The sequence below is a fragment of the Theobroma cacao genome, chromosome 1 (genome assembly GCF_053813885.1).
Source record: "Theobroma cacao isolate CCN51 chromosome 1, ASM5381388v1, whole genome shotgun sequence".
Taxonomy (NCBI): domain Eukaryota; kingdom Viridiplantae; phylum Streptophyta; class Magnoliopsida; order Malvales; family Malvaceae; genus Theobroma; species Theobroma cacao.
In genome coordinates, this window is record NC_142639.1 from 34,770,177 (window position 1) to 34,791,426 (window position 21,250).

Consider the following 21,250-nt stretch of genomic DNA (forward strand, 5'->3'; position numbering starts at 1 on the left):
TGTGGCCCTAGGTTTCCTTCGAGTGACAAGCATCCAAGGGCCATACATCGCCCCATGCCTCCATCTTAGGAAGGGTCCTCTTGTCCATGATCCTCTTGTTCTCTGTCTTTCTGATTTATACCAGTATCACCACAATCCTCCTGCACATAGCCATATATACCACAGGTGAAACATACTTTGGGGAGTCTTTCACCCTCCACCAACTGAAGTTGACCATTAATGTAAAAGCAAGGAATCAATGGTTTCGTTAAATCCAACTGCATAGCAATCAAGGCAAACTTGCCCTGCTTCTCCTGATCGATATTGTAGTCAATCTTTAGTAGACGGCCTAACTTATACCCAATTTGCCGCAGCACAGACTTGTGATACAAGTGTAACAACATTCTCGGGAAACGCATACATGTTGCCACCGTTGATAGGTCCTTGACGCCCTTTACGTAATTGGATGACCATCGACGCACCTCCAAATATTGTCCTTGTATCATCCATGGGCCATCAAGCAAAGCATGAAGGTAATCATGCACTACCCTTTATAAAACCGCACCAGATGAGCTTCATCATCCAAGTCCACAATCAAGTAACAACCTTTGGGAGCCCATAATGACACGATCTTGTTGCATAGCGATTGATAAGAGATCGGGGGACCAAGCATCTGGACAATCACTGAACACTGCCACCATTTGACCAGTTCTTTATGTTTCCTGTTAGAGATTATAAGAGAAAAAGTGCCATTCTTAGTCTCACTCCATAAGAATTCCATTTCCTCCTCCATTTCATCAGTTGACTCCTTCTCATTGTTATCCGACGCATCATCGTTGTATTCCATCTTTTTTTCTTAAAATAAGTTCCCATCCGAGATTAAACCCTCACACTCCGAGAGGGTTAACGCGTCTTTGAATGAGGGATTATCATGTATCGTTGCTACAGGGCTGCTATTCAGATTGCTGACGTTCTCCATTTTTAGTCGAACCTTTTTCGGGTTCTATTGGCCAGCAAGGCCGGATTATTCTTCGTCAAGCAGTCATCAGGCACTGCCATTTTTTTTCTTTCAATGATGCTATTTTTCAATTTTATTAAATAGCAAGTGAAAATATTTTTCTTGAAAATTTTTCTAAATTCTCCTAATACTATGATAGAATCTAGAAATATTTTTCATTTAAGGAATTTCTTGAGAAATTCATCTATACAATTTCCTCAAGAAAACCTGATCATCGAAGATTTTAATTTATTTAAAAGAATCAATATCTCAAATGAATGATGATGATGTAAGCATTTTGAAAAACCAAATGATATATGAGTGAACAAACTATCCAAGCAAGGAGCATTTTGAAAGATCAAAAATATCATATCATGGCATCATAATTCCGCTTCAAAGTTGAAACAAAATGTTAAATCCTCCGAAAACCTAGAGATTTTACTCCTAGAAAAACCACTAGTGCAAGTGTACCATACTGATGATGTGTCAGCCATGATGCCATGTGAACAAGTGCATGCCAATCTCAAAAACTTGACAAGCTGTGCACCACCAGAGTTAGTGAACTAACTAGTTATGAAGGACAAAGTTAATATGCGTGCTTCTGCGGTTGAGCACCACGCCGATACTGCAAATCATTCTTCCTGCTAAACTCTGTCTTTGTTCCAGTTGATTGTTTAGAAACTTTCTCCTTCTCCTTGCCAACAGCAATCTGCTTAAAGCGGCATTCAGGAGTGCAAAATGCACGAACGTCACTGCATTATATAACCAAGTTCAGTTCATTAATTATCTGGAAAGATAAGGTGTGAGTATGCCAATAATATGCTTAACTGAACTCCAACTAGAAGACCTGAATCAGACATGGAGAGGGGAGACTCAGAAACTTTAACCATCAAAGTGTGAAATGAGAAGCAACCAGAGACAGAAAATAAAGAGCTAAAAAATTGAAGAATATATATAATCCCACATTTGGATACACGCTTATACTTGCGCTGCTTGGATGATAAAGAAAGGGGAAAATGCAGATGAAACACTAAGAGCAGCTCGTACGTTCATTTCTTTTCCCAATATGCACTTTATAACTGGCAATTAGAGGTCTAACGAACACATGCATAAGTAAGAAATCCCACAAGCATAGTGGAAACATGCAATGCAGTAGATTACAAACAGTCTACTATGATAGATGAGCACTTAGCATGTGCAATGCAGATGTATACTTTTAAGTCTAATTGACAATTTCACCATTTTCGGAGACAAAAAAGGAAAAAGGAACAAAGAAACTTAAAACTCCAAGGCATTTCTTTAATTCTTCCACAAATCAAACAGTAAAAGAGGGTTTTTTAATTATAATATAAAAAAATGAGACATTAAAGAAAAAAAACAAACTTCACATGAAGGCTTCATTATAATTAACTTGGCTTAAGCTGCTTCAGCTTCAGAAAAATACAAAGGTGAAAGAAACGAAGAAAAGAACTGAAATAAAGATTCAATTTCCTCTTATTTACTAGTGTCTAGTAAGACTAGTATTACTTTCCAGTTCTTTCTCAGCAGCTTAAGGGAGAGTCAATAATAGACAACAACAAAGAAACTAAAAGATTTATATTGATGAAAAAAATTCGTATGGGATAAAAATAAAAGCATAAAACAGGAACATACCCGTACATAAATCTTTCATCAATCTGACACAGCTCCTTCTTGCAAAAGAAGCATTTGTCCAAGAAATGACTCACTTGCTCTCCCTGCCGCTGCCCGATTTGCACATTCACATCCGGCGCCGACACGATCAAGACCCCTACCCTCGTCATCTCCCAAACCTTCGGCGAAGGCGCATAGGCAGAAATTACGGAAGAAGTGGCGCGTGAGCCCACCGAAAAGCAGAAGCAGAAGCAGAAGCAGCAGCAGCAGCTGGCGGAGGGTTGAGGACACGGATGTTGCCGCTAGAGGAGCAGTGGAGGCGAGAGCGCTACATGTTGGTTCCAAAAGTGAAACTTGAGGGTTTTAAAGTTTTTTCTAGTAAGTGAAAGGAAATTCGGGAAACAGAGGCGAAATTTTAGGGTGGCGACGGGCGGGAACAACGTAACAGGCTGAGAGTGTTTTGCCCGTTTGGAGGTGTTGAATTCGTGGCTGGTTTATATAGGATACTGTGGCCGCTATTGAACGGCCCAACTAGAGTTTTTTTTCTTATTTTATTTTATTTTCTTTTTAAAATTATTTTAGAGGGATAAATTTAAGGGACATTTTAAAAAATAATATTTAAAAATAAGATGTTTTTAAAAATAATTTTTTATAATTTTAACTATTTTTAGTCAAGTTTGACAAAATTACCCTTAATGAGTTACACGTTATGATGTTACACGTCATATACAAAAACTTATGACAAGTCATAATTAGCGTGTTACACGTTATGTATAAAAATATATAACACGCCATATATAAAAATCTGTGACAAACTATAGTTAGCGTATTACACGCTGTGTATAAAAATATGTAACATGTTATGTACAAAAACCTGTGACAAGTCATGGTTAGCTTGTTACATGTCATCTACAAAAATATACGACAAGCCATGTACAAAAATCTATGACAAGCTATGGTTAGCTTGTTACACACCATGTACAAAAACTTGTGACAAGCCATGTTAGAGTGTTACACGCTATGTACAAAAATATGTGACACGTCATGTACAAAAACCTGTAACAAGCCATGGTTAGCGTGTTATATATGACACTGTACAAAAATCTGTGACAAGTCATGGTTAGCGTGTTACACGCTATGTACAAAAATATGTGACATGCCATGTACAAAAACTTGTGACAAACCATGGTTAACATATTACACTCTATGTACAAAAATATGTAACAAGTCATGGTTAGCTTGTTACATGCCATGTACAAAAATATGTGACAAGCTATGTATAAAAACCTGTGACAAGCTATGGTTAGCTTGTTACACGTCATGTACAAAAACCTGTGATAAGTCATGGTTAACGTGTTATACGTTAGGTACAAAAATATGTGATACGTCATGTACAAAAACCTGTGACAAGCCATGGTTAGCGTGTTATATGCTATGTATAAAAATATGTGACAAGACAAGTATAAAAACCTATAACAAGCTATGATTAAGTTGTTACATGCCATGTACAAAAACCTATGACAAGCCATGGTTAGGTTGTTTCACGTCATGTTGAAAAAAAATATTGTTGTTACATGTCATGTAAAAAAACATGTTACACGTTATGATTAAAAAAGGTTGTTACACGCCATGTTGAAAAAATATTGTTGTTACACGACATATTCAAAAACATTTTGTTACACTTTAATGTCTAAAATATTATTGTTACTTACGAACCAAAACTTCAAATCCTCTCAAATTTTTTTTTTATTTTTTTGACAATTTGACACAGATTAAAGTGTTATCAACATATTGTCATAAATCAAAATACAAAAGTTTTTTATTTAAAACACCTACTTTGACTAAAGATAAAAAAAAATCTTTAAAAACCTAGATTTATAAATTTCAAAATTTTGAGTTTATTGGTATTTAGGCCCTGAATTGATTCAATTAAAAACTATTTTATACATTTGTGATTATTTCTATCGTTTTAATTTAATCTAAAATACCTAAAAATCAAAATTTTCAAATAGTCACTCACCCAAGCACGTTAAAATCATTGCTTGATGTCTTGAAAGAGTAAGAAAGAGAAATCTGAAAACGTGAGAGAGAAAAATCGGAAGCATAGCAAACGCATGTCGAATAGAAAATTCGATAAAATTTGAGAGATTGTGATGGTGAGAGAGAAATCCAAAGTACAAATGAAAAGAAATTATGATGAATGATTTAATTTATTTGAAATAGTTTAAAAGGTATTTTCGTCAAGTTATGACTAAATATGACTAAAAACAGTTAAACTTATTTTGATGATTACTTTTAAAATATTTTTATCAAAAAAGATAATTTCTCACAATTTTCTCTAAATTTAATCTTTTGCAGTCCCCTGTGTAGTTAAATAGTTGGTCTACCACTGCCACTCTACCAGGCAGTTTTGAACTTGTTAGAAGAACCAAGATACGAGTTCTATACTAGTCTCATGTTTATTAAAATCAAATTGGATTATTTTGCAATTTATTCAAAAGAAAAGAAAAAAGTGTTCTACTCAGCATTCTAACAAAGTTTATTCTATAATTAATAAGTAGACATGAGGTCGTATAGCTTGTCTGACCAACCACGTTACAATCTTACAGACATCAATTCTGTTAACAAAATTGAAGTTCTCACATGGCCTCACACCTTAGTCACAGCCGCCATTCTCCCCTTTACTGTCATCCCGATTCCTTATATTTACATAATCTGCTGAAGCCAACAGCCAAAAATAGATATTGGTAACTTCGGTAGTACCAATTTCATTCTCTCTAGGATTTTAGAGAATCTGCTCTCACCATCACTGCTCTAAATTACATGTAGCAGTCAAACGAATCTCCTTAATATAAACCAACCCACTTCTCAAACGAATCTCCTTAATATAAACCAACCCACTTCTTGAACGTCAATGCTGCTTCCCTCTTCTTTAGTTGGGCTTCTGTCTGGAATTTAGGAGCCTTGCCCTTGTAAAGTGTTTTATGGTACTTCAAGAAGAGGGTCCGGTACTTGTACTTGTCAATGAACATGTTCCCTTTCTCCATCATGTCCACCACTTCATTAGCTCTGACAAAAAATCCACCCCTTACAAATGTATAAAGCAAAGAATCCAGAAGTTCCTGATCAAACTTCATTGAGGTTGAAGAAGCAATTGATTTCATTTCGCCCCAAAGCTCTGTTACCTCAATATATTTTCCTCCAATTGCAGCATATCCGGTGACCATAGAGTGGAACGTTTGAGCATTTGGGGCATGCCCCAGACTCCGCATTTTCATCAGAGCTTTTTCAGCATCTTGCATTAACCTCTTCTTACAGAAAAAATGGATTACATTATTCCAGTCGTGTAATCCACTATCCAGTTTCTGTCCTTCCCTGATTTCTTGCAAGAGCTTTGCCATTAACCCTGCTTCACCATTGCCTGTACACCCTTGAACCAACCTCTCAAATTCTTGATTACCACCTCTTGGTATCTTAGCCTCCTTCATCTCTTTGAATAGATGAAGTGCTCCTTGGGTATCCTGCTGCAGCACCCGCAATTGTATCATTGTGTCATAACAACTAGAATCTAGTTGGATCCCAGCCTTCTGAGCATCTCGTAAAAGTGATGTGACTTCTCCTAGGCGATTTGCTTTACAGTATGCTTTCAAGAGGGAGGCATATGTGGAAGAACCAGTTCTAACCCCAGCGAAGCGCATCTCATCAAGAAGGTCATGTGCTTGATCTAACCACCCAAGTGAAATGCATGATTTGATAACATGAACCAAGGCTGAATCATCATTGGAAACTGGGGAATCTTCTTTCTCTGCCTTGATAAGAAACTGAGCCAAATCCTTAATCTTCCGAGCTTCAAGGAAAGCCTTAACCAATTTCACATAAATTTTTTCTGTTGGTTGGAGAATTCCATGTTCAGTTGTAATCAGTTCAACTTGTGTCTGCAGCTTAGCTAGTAAACTGAGAAGTACTTCCTTAGCCTCATTCCCAAGTTTTGCAAAAGTTCTATCTCTAGAGAACTCATTGTAAGATATAATCTTATTCTCAATTAAGCTAATGTTATGCGAGACATTTGGTTCTTGTTGGCTCTGATTTGGCCCAGAAATCTGTGTAAAGGGGGGCCTGTTATCATTTCCAGCAGTTTCAAGCACAAGTGTAGCAGCAGCAAGAGAGTTCTGTGCTTCCTTTGCTTTCCGTAGCATTTCCAAAACCATATTGGAGGCAGAATCAAGATCACCAAAATTTAAATGGCAAGTAAGCAAGCAATTATAAAACTGCCGAAATTGAATATCAGTTAAGTTACAAGCTTCATCTATGTGCCTCTTAAGTTTTCTCAGCTCTTCTCTTCGCCCATTTCTCTCATATATATGTGCCATTACAATCAATAAGTTTGCATCAGCTTTTATACCAATTCGAGGCATCATGTCAAGGAGCTGCTCTGCTTTCCTTGTTGTCCCAAACAAGAGGCACCCAGCCAAAGCGATGCTGAATGCAGTAGCATTAGGCTTCATAGCAATCAAAGGTACATTACTCTTCTTACGGGGGTCCACCCTCCCGTCCTGGAATAAGTAACCTATCTCAAGAATCAATTCAGAAGCTAGGTAAGCCCCAGGAGCTGTTTGTGACATGTGGGCCAAGATGGCTGACCAGGCAGTTGTAGGAGGAAATTGTTCTGTTGCTACCAATTTTCTAAGAATGGTTGATGCAGGAACTGATAAACCGCATTTGGCAAGAGCAAGAGAAAGATAAAGCAGAGGCTCCTTTTCCAGCAAGTTCTGTTTACTCTCCTCAAAGGCTTGTTCGACCATCCCATAAGCCTTCTCAAGCCATTGAACATCAAGGCTTTCTGCAAAACCTGTCAGAAGCCTGTTCACAACAGATTTTCGAGGAAACCCTTCCATCTGCATGTGCTGTTCATACAGCTTCCATGTGTCAATATATCTACGCTCATCAATTGCATTTTGCAATTCCATATTTAACTTAGCTGGGTCGCGAGCCTGGACCAGGATTGGAGCAGCCATTGTTGAAAATAGCGTCAACCTATTCCGAAGACTTGAAGATGCAATTTGTGTCTTTATGTTGTTCGAAAAGGAGTCAGAGATCCCACAAATCGGCCTGTGACTCCAATAAACAGGAAACTGGCATCTGCAAATCCTTACAACAGCATAAAGGCTATCAGGAAGTAAGGCAAATAAGAAAGCAGGGGAGACAGCCATGATTGGACGCCTCATTTTCGTAATGGAAAGCAAGTTACGAAAATGTTAACATGGATCACAACCTGCAATATTAACGGCTTTTCTGAGAAATCTAATCCACTGAAAAAACTGCAACTTACATAAGAGAGTTCAAATGCACACAAAGGTAACTGTAAAGTACAAGAAATAATGGCAAATCATCTTCTTCTTAACCGATTTTATCAAAACAAAAGAAGATACTAACAGTTTTAGCTTTCAAGCAGGGAGAAGCTAGCAAGCAGGAGTCCAATCTCGGCGAGACATTTTATCAAATAAAGCAAGGACATAATAAAATTTAATTATACGCTTGTCTAACTGGAAAATGAATAAACTCCTTTTTTTTCTCCTAAGGGGAAAAATTAAAACTCACAGTCCAACAGTCAAGTTGCCAAGGATCATCAAAATTGGCGTGGAGAAATGCAGGTGAAGAGAACAAGCACTGAAGGAGAAGTTTCACTTCCGCAGGAGAGGAAACAGGAAAACGAGGGGGAGAAAAATCAGTTAAGATGGGCTGGGCTATTGTGGGCTTGTGAGAGGCCTAGAGTATTAAACATGGGCCTTTTGTGGGCCTAGTTTCAAATTCCACGTGGCGGGGGCAAGAGTTTGGTATTCCATGTGCGTTTGTCACACCTGATTAATTGCCCTAATTTAAAAATCAGCCACCAGCCTCTTTCCCACCGCCATCATTTCGTCGCGTGGTAATTTCAAAAGCGGAAAGGCTGTGCGGTGTGGAATCGCACATTGCAGAAAGCTAAAACCAGATTAACAGCCGAAAAATCAAGAAATAAATTCTGTACGGATCTTCTTTCACGATTTTGAACCCTGATCGACATGGTGAGTATCATCTCTTTTCTTTTCCTTTATTTTCATTTTTAAAGAACTTATTATTTTTTTAATTATTGATCTCCATTTTTTAGAAAAAGAATATCAAAATTTCTGGCCTTATATTTTCGCTGGAAATCGCTTGGTTCGTGAAATGTTAGATCTTTGGCCGGTTGCTTTCTCAATAATATATTCTCCGGAACTGAATTTTTCTTTTCTTTTTTTCCTTTTTACATCTTGTTCAAAACCTTTTACTTTTTGTAAGATTAAAATTGAGGATTCCGTAAAATAGTTGACGATTCTGTATGCTGCAGCTTTATTTTTCTTTAATTTTTAACTCTTGTTTTTTCCCTTGATAGGATTCGACGTCGGAGTGGAGCACTGTCTTGGCGCTTACGGATGATGCAGGTTACGCCCTTAATGCGCTAAATGCAATTAGGGATTTTGAGAACGAAGACGCCAAGCGCTTCGAACCTCTTATTATTATGCAAGCTTCTTCTTTAGGTATTTTTGCACTACTTTTAATTTTGTAGTTTTCAATTTAGAATATATATATTTGAAGAATTAAGTTCAATTTTTTATTTTAATCGATAGCAAAAATGTATGATTTCACTATGAGGCAAAAAGTAAGTCGCAATTGAATGGTTTCAGTATCTCCATACCGTGTTATTTTCCCTATTATTCTTTTGTTGTTTTATTAGATTTTTCTTATATGGTAACTTCAGTGCTTATGTTTGGGTATATGTTTTGTTCACGGGGTTTATCTCAGCTAAGCTGCCACTAGAATCATCCTCTGTAGACAAGGTCATTTCCTTGTCTACCTCAGTTGAATTTCCTGTTGAAGAGTTGTTTCCCGAAATCTTTAGAGTTTTGACGCCTGGTGGGATGTTGGTGGTTTACCGGAGTTTTCAGCCTGGGACAAATGAAGTAGATAAGGTGAAGATCTTGTGGTTTCTGATTTTGATGGGATGAATTTGTTGTAAGACAATTTACTAGAGTTTCTTGCAGGTAATGTCTGCTATTGAGCGCAATTTACTATTGGCAGGATTTTTAGAAGAAGAACGTTTTCAACTAAAACCAATTGCACAATCTTTTGGGGTGAGTTTTTCCCTGCTGTTGTTGACAGTATGTTTGTTTAGCTTTGTAACTTCATTTGAGTTTTATCGGATGTTATCTTAAGATGGTAGAACAAAGAAACATCTTCTCTTTTAAATGGGTGCAAATTTCTTTTATCCGTGTTGGTTAAAACCTTCTGCTTGGGAGTTGAGAAGTTAGTTTATTTATGGAATTATGAATTCTAATTTAGTCATTCTATCATTTGGTATTTTATTTAATCTTCTTCCCCTTTTTGATACCTGTGACTGAGGAATACTGCATTAGGTTGCACTATTTTACTATTGAAATGGGGCATGTTATCTTAATTCTGTCATTCTTGTCAATCCGAGGCTTATATATTCTTTTGGTAGGACTCTCGTAATAAGCTAACTATTGAATGTTACCACTTTTAGGTTAAGGCTAAGAAGCCATCTTGGAAGATTGGGTCTTCTTTTGCTATTAAAAGGACCATGAAAAGTCCATTGAAAATTCAGGTGGATGATGATTCAGATCTCATTGATGAAGATTCCCTCTTAACTGAAGAGGATTTTAAGAAACCCCAATTACCACCCGGTAAGATGGCAAGACCTGACAAGACCCAGAGTTATTGGTTTTCCATCCTTTATGTGGAAAGTTCTAGGGATATTTATATGTAACACAATTCAAAAATATCGTTTTTTCAGTTGGTGACTGTGAAGTAGGAAGCACAAGGAAAGCCTGCAAGAACTGTACTTGTGGAAGGGCCGAACAAGAGGAGACAGTGCAGAAGCTCGAATTGACTATGGATCAGTTGAATAACCCTCAATCAGCTTGTGGCAATGTATATCTTGTTTTATCTCCTATCTCTTTTTTGGTTTGGTTGATTTGTACTGATTTTATTGTTATGGTGCTGTCAAGGACTGATTTCTTTTGCTTTTATTCTTTTTAATGCTTTTGTTTTTTCTTGTGCGTTGAAATTGTGGGCACTGTGGATTAATACTTTTGCTTTTCCTGTCTCTTTGAAACTGTGCACAGTGTGGACTAGGTGATGCATTTCGCTGCAGTACATGCCCATACAAGGGACTTCCTCCGTTCAAGCTGGGCGAGAAGGTATGTTTCCTTGTGTTATTCTTGCTTGAGGCACGCATTCTTGTATGCACACAGATTTTTAATGAGATGTTTGACACACCGTATGCTTGGGTGTACCAACACATTTTTAGCAATGTAGCTGAAGAAATAGAATGATTTTTCTGTCCAGGTATCTCTATCAGGAAACTTTCTTACAGCGGACATTTGAACTTGAAGGATGGTTTTTGGTGAAAAGTTCAATTTTTAGATACTTTCGAACAGCCTTACTGAGTTCTTTTATTGGAGTTTATTCGTTGTTCACAAAACTGTAGTTCATTCATTGTTTAGGAATATAGTGCCAGATTCTGGATGAGTGTGAAAGAACCAGTCTTTCCTGTTGAATGCAGTGTGGATGAGTATGAAAGACCCGTACTTGGGCACATCCTCACTGAGTTCTTTTATTGTAGTTTATTCGTTGTTTACAAAGCTGCAGTTCATCCATTGTTTACGAATATAGTGCCGGATTCTGGACGAGTGTGAAAGACTCGTACTTTTCCTGTTCAAAGCGACTGCGAGACTGCGTCTGATGTTTCTTAGGCAGTAGCAATAGCTACAATATAATGCAGTTTTACCGGTGATCCAGTATAAAAGCTCTATTAACGACTTTGTGGCCGTCTATTAACAGAGCACTGAACCAGGAGTCTGTTTGACAAAATCACCAAGTGTGGAAGTGGGTGCTGGATGGACACATGTAAAGCTAATGCAAAAAATGGCTTTATGCAAATACTGGAAAGATGGCCAAACTGAAACAGTGTTTGGAGGTACATTCCTAACTTTTTGGGTGCGTATGCTTGCCAGACTTTTGCGTTGGACATTAACTTCTTATTATTATAATAAAGGCAGATGTTGAGCTCTGCAGCTGAGGATAATATAGATAGCTTCATAGGTTTTATTTAATCTCAATACTTACAAGACGTGTTAAAAAACACAAGTAGATCACGCATATTATTATATTTCACAACATTCATAACTACAAAACTGTAAAACCACCAAGCAGCTCAGGGCTTCTCTAATCAAAATCCGAAAGCTGAAGCCTCGTCTTACATCTGCCCTTCTATATCTACGATCCCCTGCTTCTCCTCATTCATAAGCTTGCCCTCTTCGTTGCCTTGTTCCAGGGAAAAAGAACTCCTCTTCTTGGTTGTCAAAGATGTTATCCACCTCTTCTTCCTTTGTCTTAAAGGCTAACTCCTTAGCTTCCTTCTCGAATTGCTTCACAGTATTACCCTTCCCTGTAGGGACCAAAAGAAACAGAACGAGATAAATAACCAAACTCTAGACACAAGGGATAATTATCTCAAAAACTGAAGGATTATGAATAAGTTTACCTGCGAGAGGGTACCGGACGTTGTCTTGCAAATTTACTTCAAAACATAGAGTCTCTAGGTTGTTTATTCTTGAAGCAACTGTGACCTGCAGGAACAACGAACACAGTATCGATCTTCAAACGTGAGTTAATTTTCTGGTAACTAGGGTCGCTCTTTCTTCTTTCCGAGCTTGTGAAATCCCGGCGTTGTTGATCACTTGATTTAGAGGAGACATGAGGACACACCATTTCAAAGTATCCTTCACCTTTTACAGCAATGGCTATCTTCGTTGCCCTTGAGTTGTAGTATAGTGCAGACATACAGCCCTGGAACATAAGCAGAACATTATTATCTCCATATTTTTATGATATTGTAGTAAAGCAAGATTCATTTCCTATTTGCATGCATGCACAAAATAGGGAGGGGGGAAATTACTTTGGTGATATTCGCATAGGAGACCCTGAGGTCGAGGCCTCCGAGCGGCCTGAATGCATATGCATCAACTTCAAAGAGCTGGCCATATTTGTTAGACTGAGAGGGTTAGCGCCTTCTGAAGAGGTTGAAGGCACCCCTTAATTCACCTCCGAAAGGCCAGAAAGCACCGCCACTGCCACCTTCCTGGCGGCTACTCAAGGCCTGGATTTGTTCTTTGGAGGCTTCGAGGAAGGGTCCTTTGTCCTGTTTCTCGAAAAAGCTCTCCAACTTGTCTCTTGAAGTCTGGATGTATCAAGAAAAAGTTTGCAGTATACTTGGATCCATATATATATATATATAGTTAGAAAGAGTGTGGATTAGGACTTACCCTTAAGGCAGCTTCAAGAATCTCAATGCTGAATGTTTTGTAGAATGATTCTGCTCCTTCACCACCAGCACCGAAAAATACCTGCATCAAAAAACCTAGATCAGGAAAATAAAGCTCTATATTCTATATAAAACATTATGATTGTGGAGAAAGAGGATTTACATCGTAATGGCCTGGAAGATTAACGGGTCGGAAAAACTCGACGATGTAGAGTTTCTCATTTTCATCTCTGTTGATCAAATATATAGGAGTGCCAGCACGAACCCTGACGATATCTCCAAGTTCAATGTTGAAGCTCTCTCTGCTATCTTCATCGATCAATGTGATTGTTCCACGCCCTATGATATATGATTATGGTAAAAAACGCAATACTCAATTAAAATTAGTACCCAAGTAAAACTATCAAAACAGAACACAAATTAAAATTCCCAGATGACAATAGTTGAAAGAAAGAATAACCTTGAGTAACAACGAAGACAGCGTCAGCATCAAAATGACAAATGAGTTGGATTAGCAACAAGAAGGGCTAGTCTGTAATTCTCAATGTCACGAAGCAACTCAGACTTCTTTGTGAACTTCGTGAGAAGATCAACTCGTCCTTGCTCTGTCTTGACTTCTGTAGAGAAATGTTCATCTTCAAACACATACGGGTTTTGCTTGTCTTGGACTTCCTCTTTCTCGATTTTTTCTTCCTCTCCCCGTCTCTTCTGCTCTATCCTCCATTTCTCTTGGCACCGTAGTAGACACAGCTGCCTCTCCTCTCCTCCTAGTCTCTCGCGCTGCCTCTGGCACTCTCCCAGACTCTGATAAGGATTTACCACGCTCCAATAGTCATCACGCTCATGGCCACCTCCTTCTTCTCTCTGTGATAATCTTCACATGCCTTCTTCTCTCTGTGATAATCTTCACATTTCCTCCCACATTCTTCCTTCTCTTCCTTGCTGTATTGTTGCTGGACCCTGCACTGGTGCCTGCATTGTTTTTGTTCAGGGTCTTGCTTAGCTACGCCTAAGCCAGCATACAGAACCAAAACAGACAGGATCAAAACAAGAATTAAAGAAAGCTTTGCTTTGGCAGCCATTTTTTAAATCCCACTTGATGCAGAGAGAAGATGAACATTGGATTATATATATATATAGCACGATGCGCACGGAGGAGGAAGATAGTGGCAAATAAGACCGTAAGAGCATGCATGAAGACGGGTGTCACTGTAACGTGTCAAGGCTAGTTAATCGCCGAGTAATGTTGGGTGGGACAAGAAAGAAAATCTTGTCTGATGGGGCTTTGAGTTGGCAGTCAGGACTGTAGCGAAGCCATTGCATGGCATCCTAATGTTTTTAGAATGGAGCCTTCACGTGGCCGTACGGTCATGGCAAATACTAAGGCAGCATCTGACTTTAAAGTTGTCGTTTATGGATTATTCAGCAGCGTTTTTGGGGCATTGTTTGTCCATGTCCATTTAGAATTGCAATCAAATACGCGAAGATCAGATTCGGATGTGCTTTCTGAAAGGCGGAAGTCATATCGAGTTAAGGCGCAACATAGAGAGGTCCCTGGACCTTAGCAACTTGAAACGATCTCTGATCCATAAATATATCTGGCATAGAACTGATTCAAGTACCATTACTGTACGGTGTAAATCGAATCCAGCTCGGCTCAATTAGAAACTCTAAGCTCGAATTCAGCTCCATCGAGTTTTATATTTTTGTGTTCAAGCTCGACTTAAAAAATAATTGAACTATAATTTGATATGATTCAATTAAACTTGATTATTGTTAACATATGTAAATAGCTCAAAACTTAAACTCAAACTCGAGTTCAAAATTAAAACTCCAAATTACTCAAACTATCTCAGCTTGGATAATGAACAAATCGAATTTGAGTATTTAACAAATAAGAGTCAAGTAACTTGACTCCTTTACGTCTCAAATCATTAAGAGCCCTTAATGTTATTTTAAAAAGCAAAAAAGAACTCTTAATCCGGATCAAGGATCACATACTGAGTTAGGTGGAACCAATAGAAGATTCCTTTTGGATAAATAGAAAAGCGGGGTGATTTCAAGCTAATTCCTCGAGATCACCACTTCGGATACAGCAATGCAAATTCATTTTCGTCTGTGAGACCGTCTTAACAGATGCGATATAGACGCACAAGAAATTGGTGAATGGGTAATCCAACAGAAACGTGCTAAACCTTGGACGTTTAAATACAATCCCGAAGATTTACTTGCAACATCTGCCAACCAGATTAAAGCTAGATGCAGACTCGTAAGAACATTATTCATGCTAGGCTAATGCCCCAGATCCATGTACCATATTTCCATAGCCTCTCAGCACAATATGTTTGATTTCTCCCATGAGATTGAAAGAAGTTCTTTAAAGGTCGGGCATACCCTTCCCGGTTTTAGAATCATATGTCTTCTCCAATACAAGATCCATTGGAGTATCCTTGGGACCAGCTGCGAAACATAACAGCCGAAATGAGTTGCATGTAATATTTGGACACCATATATTTTGTATTACTAATTTACATTACTGTTCTACACAAGTTTCTTATCTGTAACCCACAGATTATACAACCAATAAGACAAATCGGAACTACAAACTACATCTAACATTCACATACTTATGAACAACAGCCCCTTACTAATGGCAAAAGAACTGACAAGCAATAATAATTATGGTTAGATAAGAAAACTACAAAAGAAAGCAGTATAGTTTCTGAAATCCAATTGTATATATGTACATAATACCCAAGAGCATGTAATATTCTTCATTTGCTCCCTATAATATAGACCCCATAACAAACAAAACAATGCTACCCCATTCTGTTTTTGATCTTTGTTACCCCATTCTTTAGCAACACAATGCTACACGCTCTTCAATATTCCTTAGCAACACAATGCTATATGCTCTTCGATATTCCTTAAAAGGAGGGAATGAAACTCAAATCTCAAAAAACTAAGTGATTCAATAAAATTTTACAATATTGGTAAGTAGCTCCATGGCAGAAACTGATAACCATAACCTATAATAAGTATTCAGATCGACACACCAATCTTCCCTTATGTTGTCTTCTAATTACAAAAAGAGACGTGATTACCAAGTATGCATGTATAGGTATCTTTTACAAACTTATGGCCTTCATAGGATCATGTGCATGTCAAGTGTCTAGTCTTGGCAATTCCCAATTTATTGTCATTCCTAGAATTGTATTGGAGAGAGGCCCAGCGCTGCAATTGTTAGATTATCCAAAATAGCATAGATGGCAAAAAGCTCTGTTCTACTTCCTTTAAGGACTACTTTATAGCTTATAGTTAACTGTATTTGAGTTCACTGACCTGAAAATCAACATATTAATTGAGGGTTCAACCATATTTCCTATCCACAAAAATCATCGCAGACAACATTGCCATCCCAATGAATCCACAACTCAATACATTTACAACTTCTAGTCACCAAATTTTTTGATAGGGCAATTATCTTGACTAGTTTATAGGCAATGCGCAATCAGCAATGAAAGATTAATTTTTTTTAATGGAAATGCAAAGACACTTTTCTTAATAAAAAGTGCTCTTCCAAATGCAAATTCCAAAATTAAGGTGAAAATGAAAGATATATATGCTGCATACTGTTGCATAAAGGGGGTAAATAGGACAACATTCAACTTAAAGTGGGGAAGAGCAATAAGCATAGTTAAGTACCAACTGTAGGTCTTGGTGTTGTCCTTATCTTCAAGATCTCAGGGCGAGGAATTATAGAACCAGATGCTCCTATACCTCTAGATACTCTCACCTTAGTTCCATCTTCTAGATATCTAACTCCGACCTTACAAGGCTTCCTACATCAATATTAATCCATCAAAAACATCTTTTATTTGTTAAAAAAAAATAATAATGCAAATCAGCAAATATAAAATCAGAATTAAATCCAATACCCAGTAACGGGGTCAACAACTTGAACATTTGAGGCATGAAGTGGAGCCTCAACCGTAAATATACCACCTTCATGACCAGGTCCTTGCTTAATGTGCTTTTTTACCTTTAAAATAAAAAACAGAGATGAAAAATAACCCTTCCAAGTAACAGAGAAAGACCCATATTTTAAATTTTAAAGAGAGTCTGACCAGATTTTTCCCTTCAACAATAACCCGATTCTGAGATCGAATAACGCGTTTGATAATGCCAGTTTCACCTTTATCTTTGCCCCTAATTATCATCACCTGTGAATGGATTAAAGAAAACAACTATATAATTGGCTCCCAATGACTCATTAAAAAACGGAAATGGAATTTTATAACCCAATGCTTACATTGTCACCCCTGAGAACTTTCCAGTGCCTAATGAGCTTCTCAGCTGCCTTCCAACCCATTTCAATCTCTAACGAAAGCTTCAGAAATTCAGAACAAAAACAGGAAGTCAAGGAGTAGAAAAAGAAGAAAAAAAAAAGGGAGGGAGGAGGGCTAGAGAATACCTTAGAGAGCTAAAGCACCGACCTTTTGCGGATAAATTGGAGGATCTGGGACGTGCTCCTTCTACCTTGTACGTCAGGTTTTAGGGTTTTGGGTTACACAGTTTTTCCCTAATGAAATATCGGGTTTGAAAGATGCCCCGATTTCTTGACGGGTTGGGATCGTTTTTCTCCAATCTGGCACACTCTGTGACGGCCCGTTAGGTTCTAGCTTTGGGCGTATGATAAAAGAGCCCACTTCTTCTTTCTTATATTTAAATGAATAGTTTAGCCTTATTTCACCGTTGTGAGTTAATCTATTTGGCTCTTTGATTTTCTTGAATAATGACAATTTTTATGTCTCTTAAGAAGTTGCATGTCAAGTACCCTAAAAAAAATGCATGCATGTTAATTGAGTTCGGATTTAGATTATATGTATATATATTTGGAGTTTATTTCATGTGAATATAAAATTGAAATTAATTTCAGTAAATGATGTGAGGTAAACAATTCAATGATAAAAAAGTAGTTTATCAATAGTTAAATTTCATAGTGTTAAGTATGGTTTTGACCTTACACGTTTATTGTAAATGTCATTCGGGCTGAGGTATTACAGATTTTGAACATATTATCAAAGCAATGTGCATTTCACGTTAATTTGTTGAAACTAAAGCAACAAAAGTAAATGTGGTAATTAGGACGGCATGGCAGCAATGGCATAAAGGAGAAAAAGAAATACTATTCAAAGAGTTTATTACTTTTTCTCTCAAGTTTCAAGATCCAACTCTTCATTTTATCCAAATGTTAAAAAGGGAAAGGAAATTACAAGATTGCCAAGAATTAAATACAAGATTTGACCAGGGAAATAATTGAAGCAGGTCAAAGTTTATTTGGTGCAGTAATGAAAATTAAGAGCGTTGGGCGAAAATCTTTAATTTTCCCCGCAAAGGCCACGACTATATGTTAATATTGAGCTTGGCTGCAACCTCCTTAGCCCCACAATCAGCATCGCACTTCATCTCGCAGAAGGTGTTGCCATGGCCATCGTTGCGGCAGTCCCGCTGGCAGTTTCTGAAGCATGAAGAGAAACGATCCTCATCCGCCTCGACCTCTCGCACGCACATTGTTGCTGCCACAACAATGCATACCAGAAACACTGCAACAAACTTATTGGCCATTGTCTTGTTTTCTTCTTGTCACTGGTGTTTTGCTTTCTGGAATGTTTTTGATGGGTCGAGGGAATAATGGGGCAGGGTATTTGTAGAGACAGGGAAGCTTAATTTAGGTAGTCACGCGCAAGACGGGGAACTCGAGTGACTAATATTAGAGGGCGTAGCTAAAATTATGGTTTACTGATTGCTGAGTAATGCACCAAATTTGTCAAAGAGAGGAACGACTTTTGCGTGCTTTTAGTTGCAACAATGTAACAAACTTCATTTTTCTTTTTGGTAAAATATCAACTTAGATTATTACCTAAACATAAGAATTCAAGTTTGCTTCCCACATCATTCTTATGCAGAAGCAAATATTTTTGGTTCTATAATAATGGGTTCAAAAAGAAATTAGTGACAAAATCTATAACATCTATTAAAATTGTCCCTAAACAGGTGTGGTAGTGAAAGTACCTATCCAGGGCAGTGCATTGGCTTCCAGAAATTCCCTCTTTGCCTTTCTTCCGTTGTCTTTTTCCACTTGACTTTCTTCTTCTCTCGATTTCTCCTGTTTCTTTATCATTTTCCCTATTTCCCCTGTTTAATTGCTTTGTACTCTTTTCGATTTGCTTCACCTTCTTCTTCTTCATTTTCTTAGTGTTTTTTCTTCGTATAATGCAGATTGACTGTTGGGTACTTCTTTCATTGTGATTTTTGATTTGTTTTTGTTCTTTAATCAGTATAGCACGGGTTCTAATCTAGTTCATAACCAAAATTGAACTCTTCGATGCTAATACAAAGAATCCAAGTGTCGTTTCATTAACGAGGCGGGACATTGACATACATGCACAAAACTTTCTTTTTTTAAAAAAAAAAAAAAAGGCGTGTTTTTTCTTTTGGAAATCTTATAGGGCCCGGTTCACGGAATATATACAGAAGAATGTAGCCTTGTATCAGTTCCGTAATGGAATTCCGTTGACCACTGCTGCCGCTGCAAATTTTACTCGTGGAGAGCTTGCCACTGCTTTGCGCCAGGTTCGATTCTTTTTACCCATTTCGTTCTTTCTTTCTTGTGTTTTTTTTCGGGGGTTGGGGGGTTCTTTCATTGGGTAATATTTTCTAGCATCATAGTGTTCTGGCGTGCGTCCATGGACTGTACTCTCCCTCCCGCAAGTCGCTGAGGGATTCTTAGCTAGTATGAAACCGGCTACGGAAATGAACATTTAACTTTGGAGGTAAAATTTGGTGATTTTTAGCATATGATGTGCATAGGTGAATTGTTTTGGAAGGAAATGAAATCATTATTGAAGTTAATGTTACCATATTCAGCAATCAAACAGAAGGCTGCATTGTTAAAATACATTCTGGAATATATGAAGTTACTGACTTTAAGGAAAAAGAGCTTATAGTCTATTATAAAACAGAGTCGCAAACAAAGCTACCTGAGAAATGTAATTGTAGATAAGTTTTTCAACTTTATAAGCTGCAATTTAGGTTATCCATTTTACAGGAAATGCTAACAAATTATTAGGTGGATCCAATTTAGTGTATAGGAAACAAACAATGCTGTGTACCATGTGAGGCTCTACATGGATTGGATCATCTGTTCCTCAATGCATTAAGTTGGTAGCTTATCTAACATGAAGAAGCCTGTTCAGAACATATTCCCTGAATCGCCAATTACCTTCTTATGAGAACTACAACATTCATTATATGCATGCATGTGTTATTTGTTGTATCAAACTTGTCATATGACTGGATTTTTCTGTTTTGCAGAACCCATACTCTGTCAACATCCTTTTGGCAGGCTATGATAAGGAGATTGGACCATCTTTCTACTACCTTGATTACATTGCCATTCTTCACAAGATTGATAAAGGAGTATTTGGTTATGGATCATAATTTTGTCTCTCAATGATGGATAGACACTTCCATAGTGGGATGACAGTGAAAGAAGCCATTGATTTGGTAGATAAATACATCATGGAGATTCGCTTAAGGCTGGTTGTCGCTCCTCCAACTTTTGTTATCAAGATAGTTGACAAGGATGGTGCTAGAGAATATGCCTGGCGAGAATCCATCAAGGATACTGGATTTTCACTGCCCAAGAACCTTTTGAGTCTAGTTAGATTATCCTTTTTCGATTTCACTGTTTCTAAGAAAGTTAACACCTGAATAGTACCTTGATTAAGAATTGGTGACTTGTTTACTAAATTAAATAGTACCTTGGTGTTCTAAACGTGCAATGTATTATACTCATTGGCATTTTAATTAGCAGCTTTTTATTGTGCAATGTATTATACTGATGCTATGTCCCCTATCAGGTTCCTTGCACATTGAGTTGCCATTGGTGTTATCAATTAATGATCTTGTCATCAAGATATTGATGCTTCAAGGTTATTGAAGCTATTTATACACCCTCCAAGTTGAGTTGCCATGGCCAAGAATTTTGGCCTTGGCAATGTTGCTTTGATATTTTTATATGGTTGAGTATACCATGCAGATTTTTAAGTATGCATTACCCTTACCACATGTTTGGTATAGGGAATCCTGTCTATTCCCATGTTTTCTCTTTGTCCCCGTTTGGTAAGCAATGCCATAAGGAATAGCTATTATTTAGTATTAGCTATTCCTTAAAATGAGGTAAAACTTAGACTTAACTAAACCCAAGCCGTTCATGG

General features: G+C 37.6%; 4 protein-coding genes and 2 pseudogenes across 6 annotated transcripts; 2 read left to right on the forward strand and 4 right to left on the reverse strand.

Moving 5' to 3' along the window:
• Nucleotides 1-1,422: 1,422 nt before the first annotated feature.
• Nucleotides 1,423-2,942, reverse strand: LOC18613302 (uncharacterized; annotated as a pseudogene). The gene is made up of 2 exons (XR_016024141.1): nucleotides 2,630-2,942; nucleotides 1,423-1,728 (listed from the first exon to the last, which is right to left on the reverse strand). The product of XR_016024141.1 is annotated as an uncharacterized LOC18613302 (transcript).
• Nucleotides 2,943-5,123: 2,181 nt separating this feature from the next.
• LOC18613303 (Pentatricopeptide repeat (PPR) superfamily protein) lies at nucleotides 5,124-8,343 on the reverse strand. Its single transcript, XM_007050477.3, has 2 exons — nucleotides 8,207-8,343; nucleotides 5,124-7,880 (listed from the first exon to the last, which is right to left on the reverse strand). Exon 2 carries the CDS (start codon nucleotides 7,831-7,833, stop codon nucleotides 5,491-5,493), a length of 2,343 nt encoding a protein of 780 aa, XP_007050539.3. The 5' UTR covers nucleotides 7,834-7,880; nucleotides 8,207-8,343; the 3' UTR covers nucleotides 5,124-5,490.
• Nucleotides 8,344-8,506: 163 nt separating this feature from the next.
• Nucleotides 8,507-11,308, forward strand: LOC18613304 (Cytokine-induced anti-apoptosis inhibitor 1, Fe-S biogenesi). The gene is made up of 8 exons (XM_007050478.3): nucleotides 8,507-8,670; nucleotides 9,018-9,162; nucleotides 9,428-9,594; nucleotides 9,667-9,756; nucleotides 10,167-10,326; nucleotides 10,437-10,573; nucleotides 10,768-10,842; nucleotides 10,991-11,308. Exons 1-8 carry the CDS (start codon nucleotides 8,668-8,670, stop codon nucleotides 11,027-11,029), a joined length of 816 nt encoding a protein of 271 aa, XP_007050540.3. The 5' UTR covers nucleotides 8,507-8,667; the 3' UTR covers nucleotides 11,030-11,308.
• Nucleotides 11,309-11,737: 429 nt separating this feature from the next.
• LOC18613305 (vicilin Pis v 3.0101-like) lies at nucleotides 11,738-14,050 on the reverse strand. The gene is given in 9 exon segments (XM_088804991.1): nucleotides 11,738-12,092; nucleotides 12,189-12,268; nucleotides 12,270-12,493; nucleotides 12,603-12,884; nucleotides 12,970-13,050; nucleotides 13,132-13,307; nucleotides 13,429-13,466; nucleotides 13,468-13,772; nucleotides 13,820-14,050. Coding segments are annotated over 9 exon segments (1,569 nt in total). The 3' UTR covers nucleotides 11,738-11,940.
• Nucleotides 14,051-14,966: 916 nt separating this feature from the next.
• Nucleotides 14,967-17,638, reverse strand: LOC18613306 (KOW domain-containing protein). 2 transcript variants are annotated; one of them, XM_018128755.2, is made up of 6 exons: nucleotides 17,465-17,638; nucleotides 17,281-17,358; nucleotides 17,096-17,191; nucleotides 16,907-17,010; nucleotides 16,674-16,810; nucleotides 14,967-15,428 (listed from the first exon to the last, which is right to left on the reverse strand). In XM_018128755.2, exons 2-6 carry the CDS (start codon nucleotides 17,338-17,340, stop codon nucleotides 15,346-15,348), a joined length of 480 nt encoding a protein of 159 aa, XP_017984244.1. In that variant the 5' UTR covers nucleotides 17,341-17,358; nucleotides 17,465-17,638; the 3' UTR covers nucleotides 14,967-15,345. The 2 variants fall into 2 exon arrangements, with proteins under 2 accessions (XP_017984244.1, XP_007050544.1); XM_007050482.3 differs by having other exon boundaries at nucleotides 17,443-17,636.
• A 1,606-nt stretch (nucleotides 17,639-19,244) lies between these two features.
• Nucleotides 19,245-20,841, forward strand: LOC18613308 (proteasome subunit beta type-2-B pseudogene; annotated as a pseudogene).
• The last annotated feature ends 409 nt before the right edge of the window (nucleotides 20,842-21,250 follow it).

Coding starts and splice junctions, on each gene's coding strand:
- LOC18613303 (XM_007050477.3), bottom strand. CDS start 7,833: ATGAGGCGTCCAATCATGGCTGTCTCCCCTGCTTTCTTATTTGCCTTA.
- LOC18613304 (XM_007050478.3), top strand. Junction 10,327..10,436: donor GAAACCCCAATTACCACCCG/GTAAGATGGCAA, acceptor TCGTTTTTTCAG/TTGGTGACTGTGAAGTAGGA. Junction 10,574..10,767: donor CTCAATCAGCTTGTGGCAAT/GTATATCTTGTT, acceptor AACTGTGCACAG/TGTGGACTAGGTGATGCATT.
- LOC18613306 (XM_018128755.2), bottom strand. CDS start 17,340: ATGGGTTGGAAGGCAGCTGAGAAGCTCATTAGGCACTGGAAAGTTCTC. Junction 17,011..17,095: donor TTGTTGAAGGGAAAAATCTG/GTCAGACTCTCT, acceptor TTTATTTTAAAG/GTAAAAAAGCACATTAAGCA. Junction 16,811..16,906: donor GTTGTTGACCCCGTTACTGG/GTATTGGATTTA, acceptor ATATTGATGTAG/GAAGCCTTGTAAGGTCGGAG.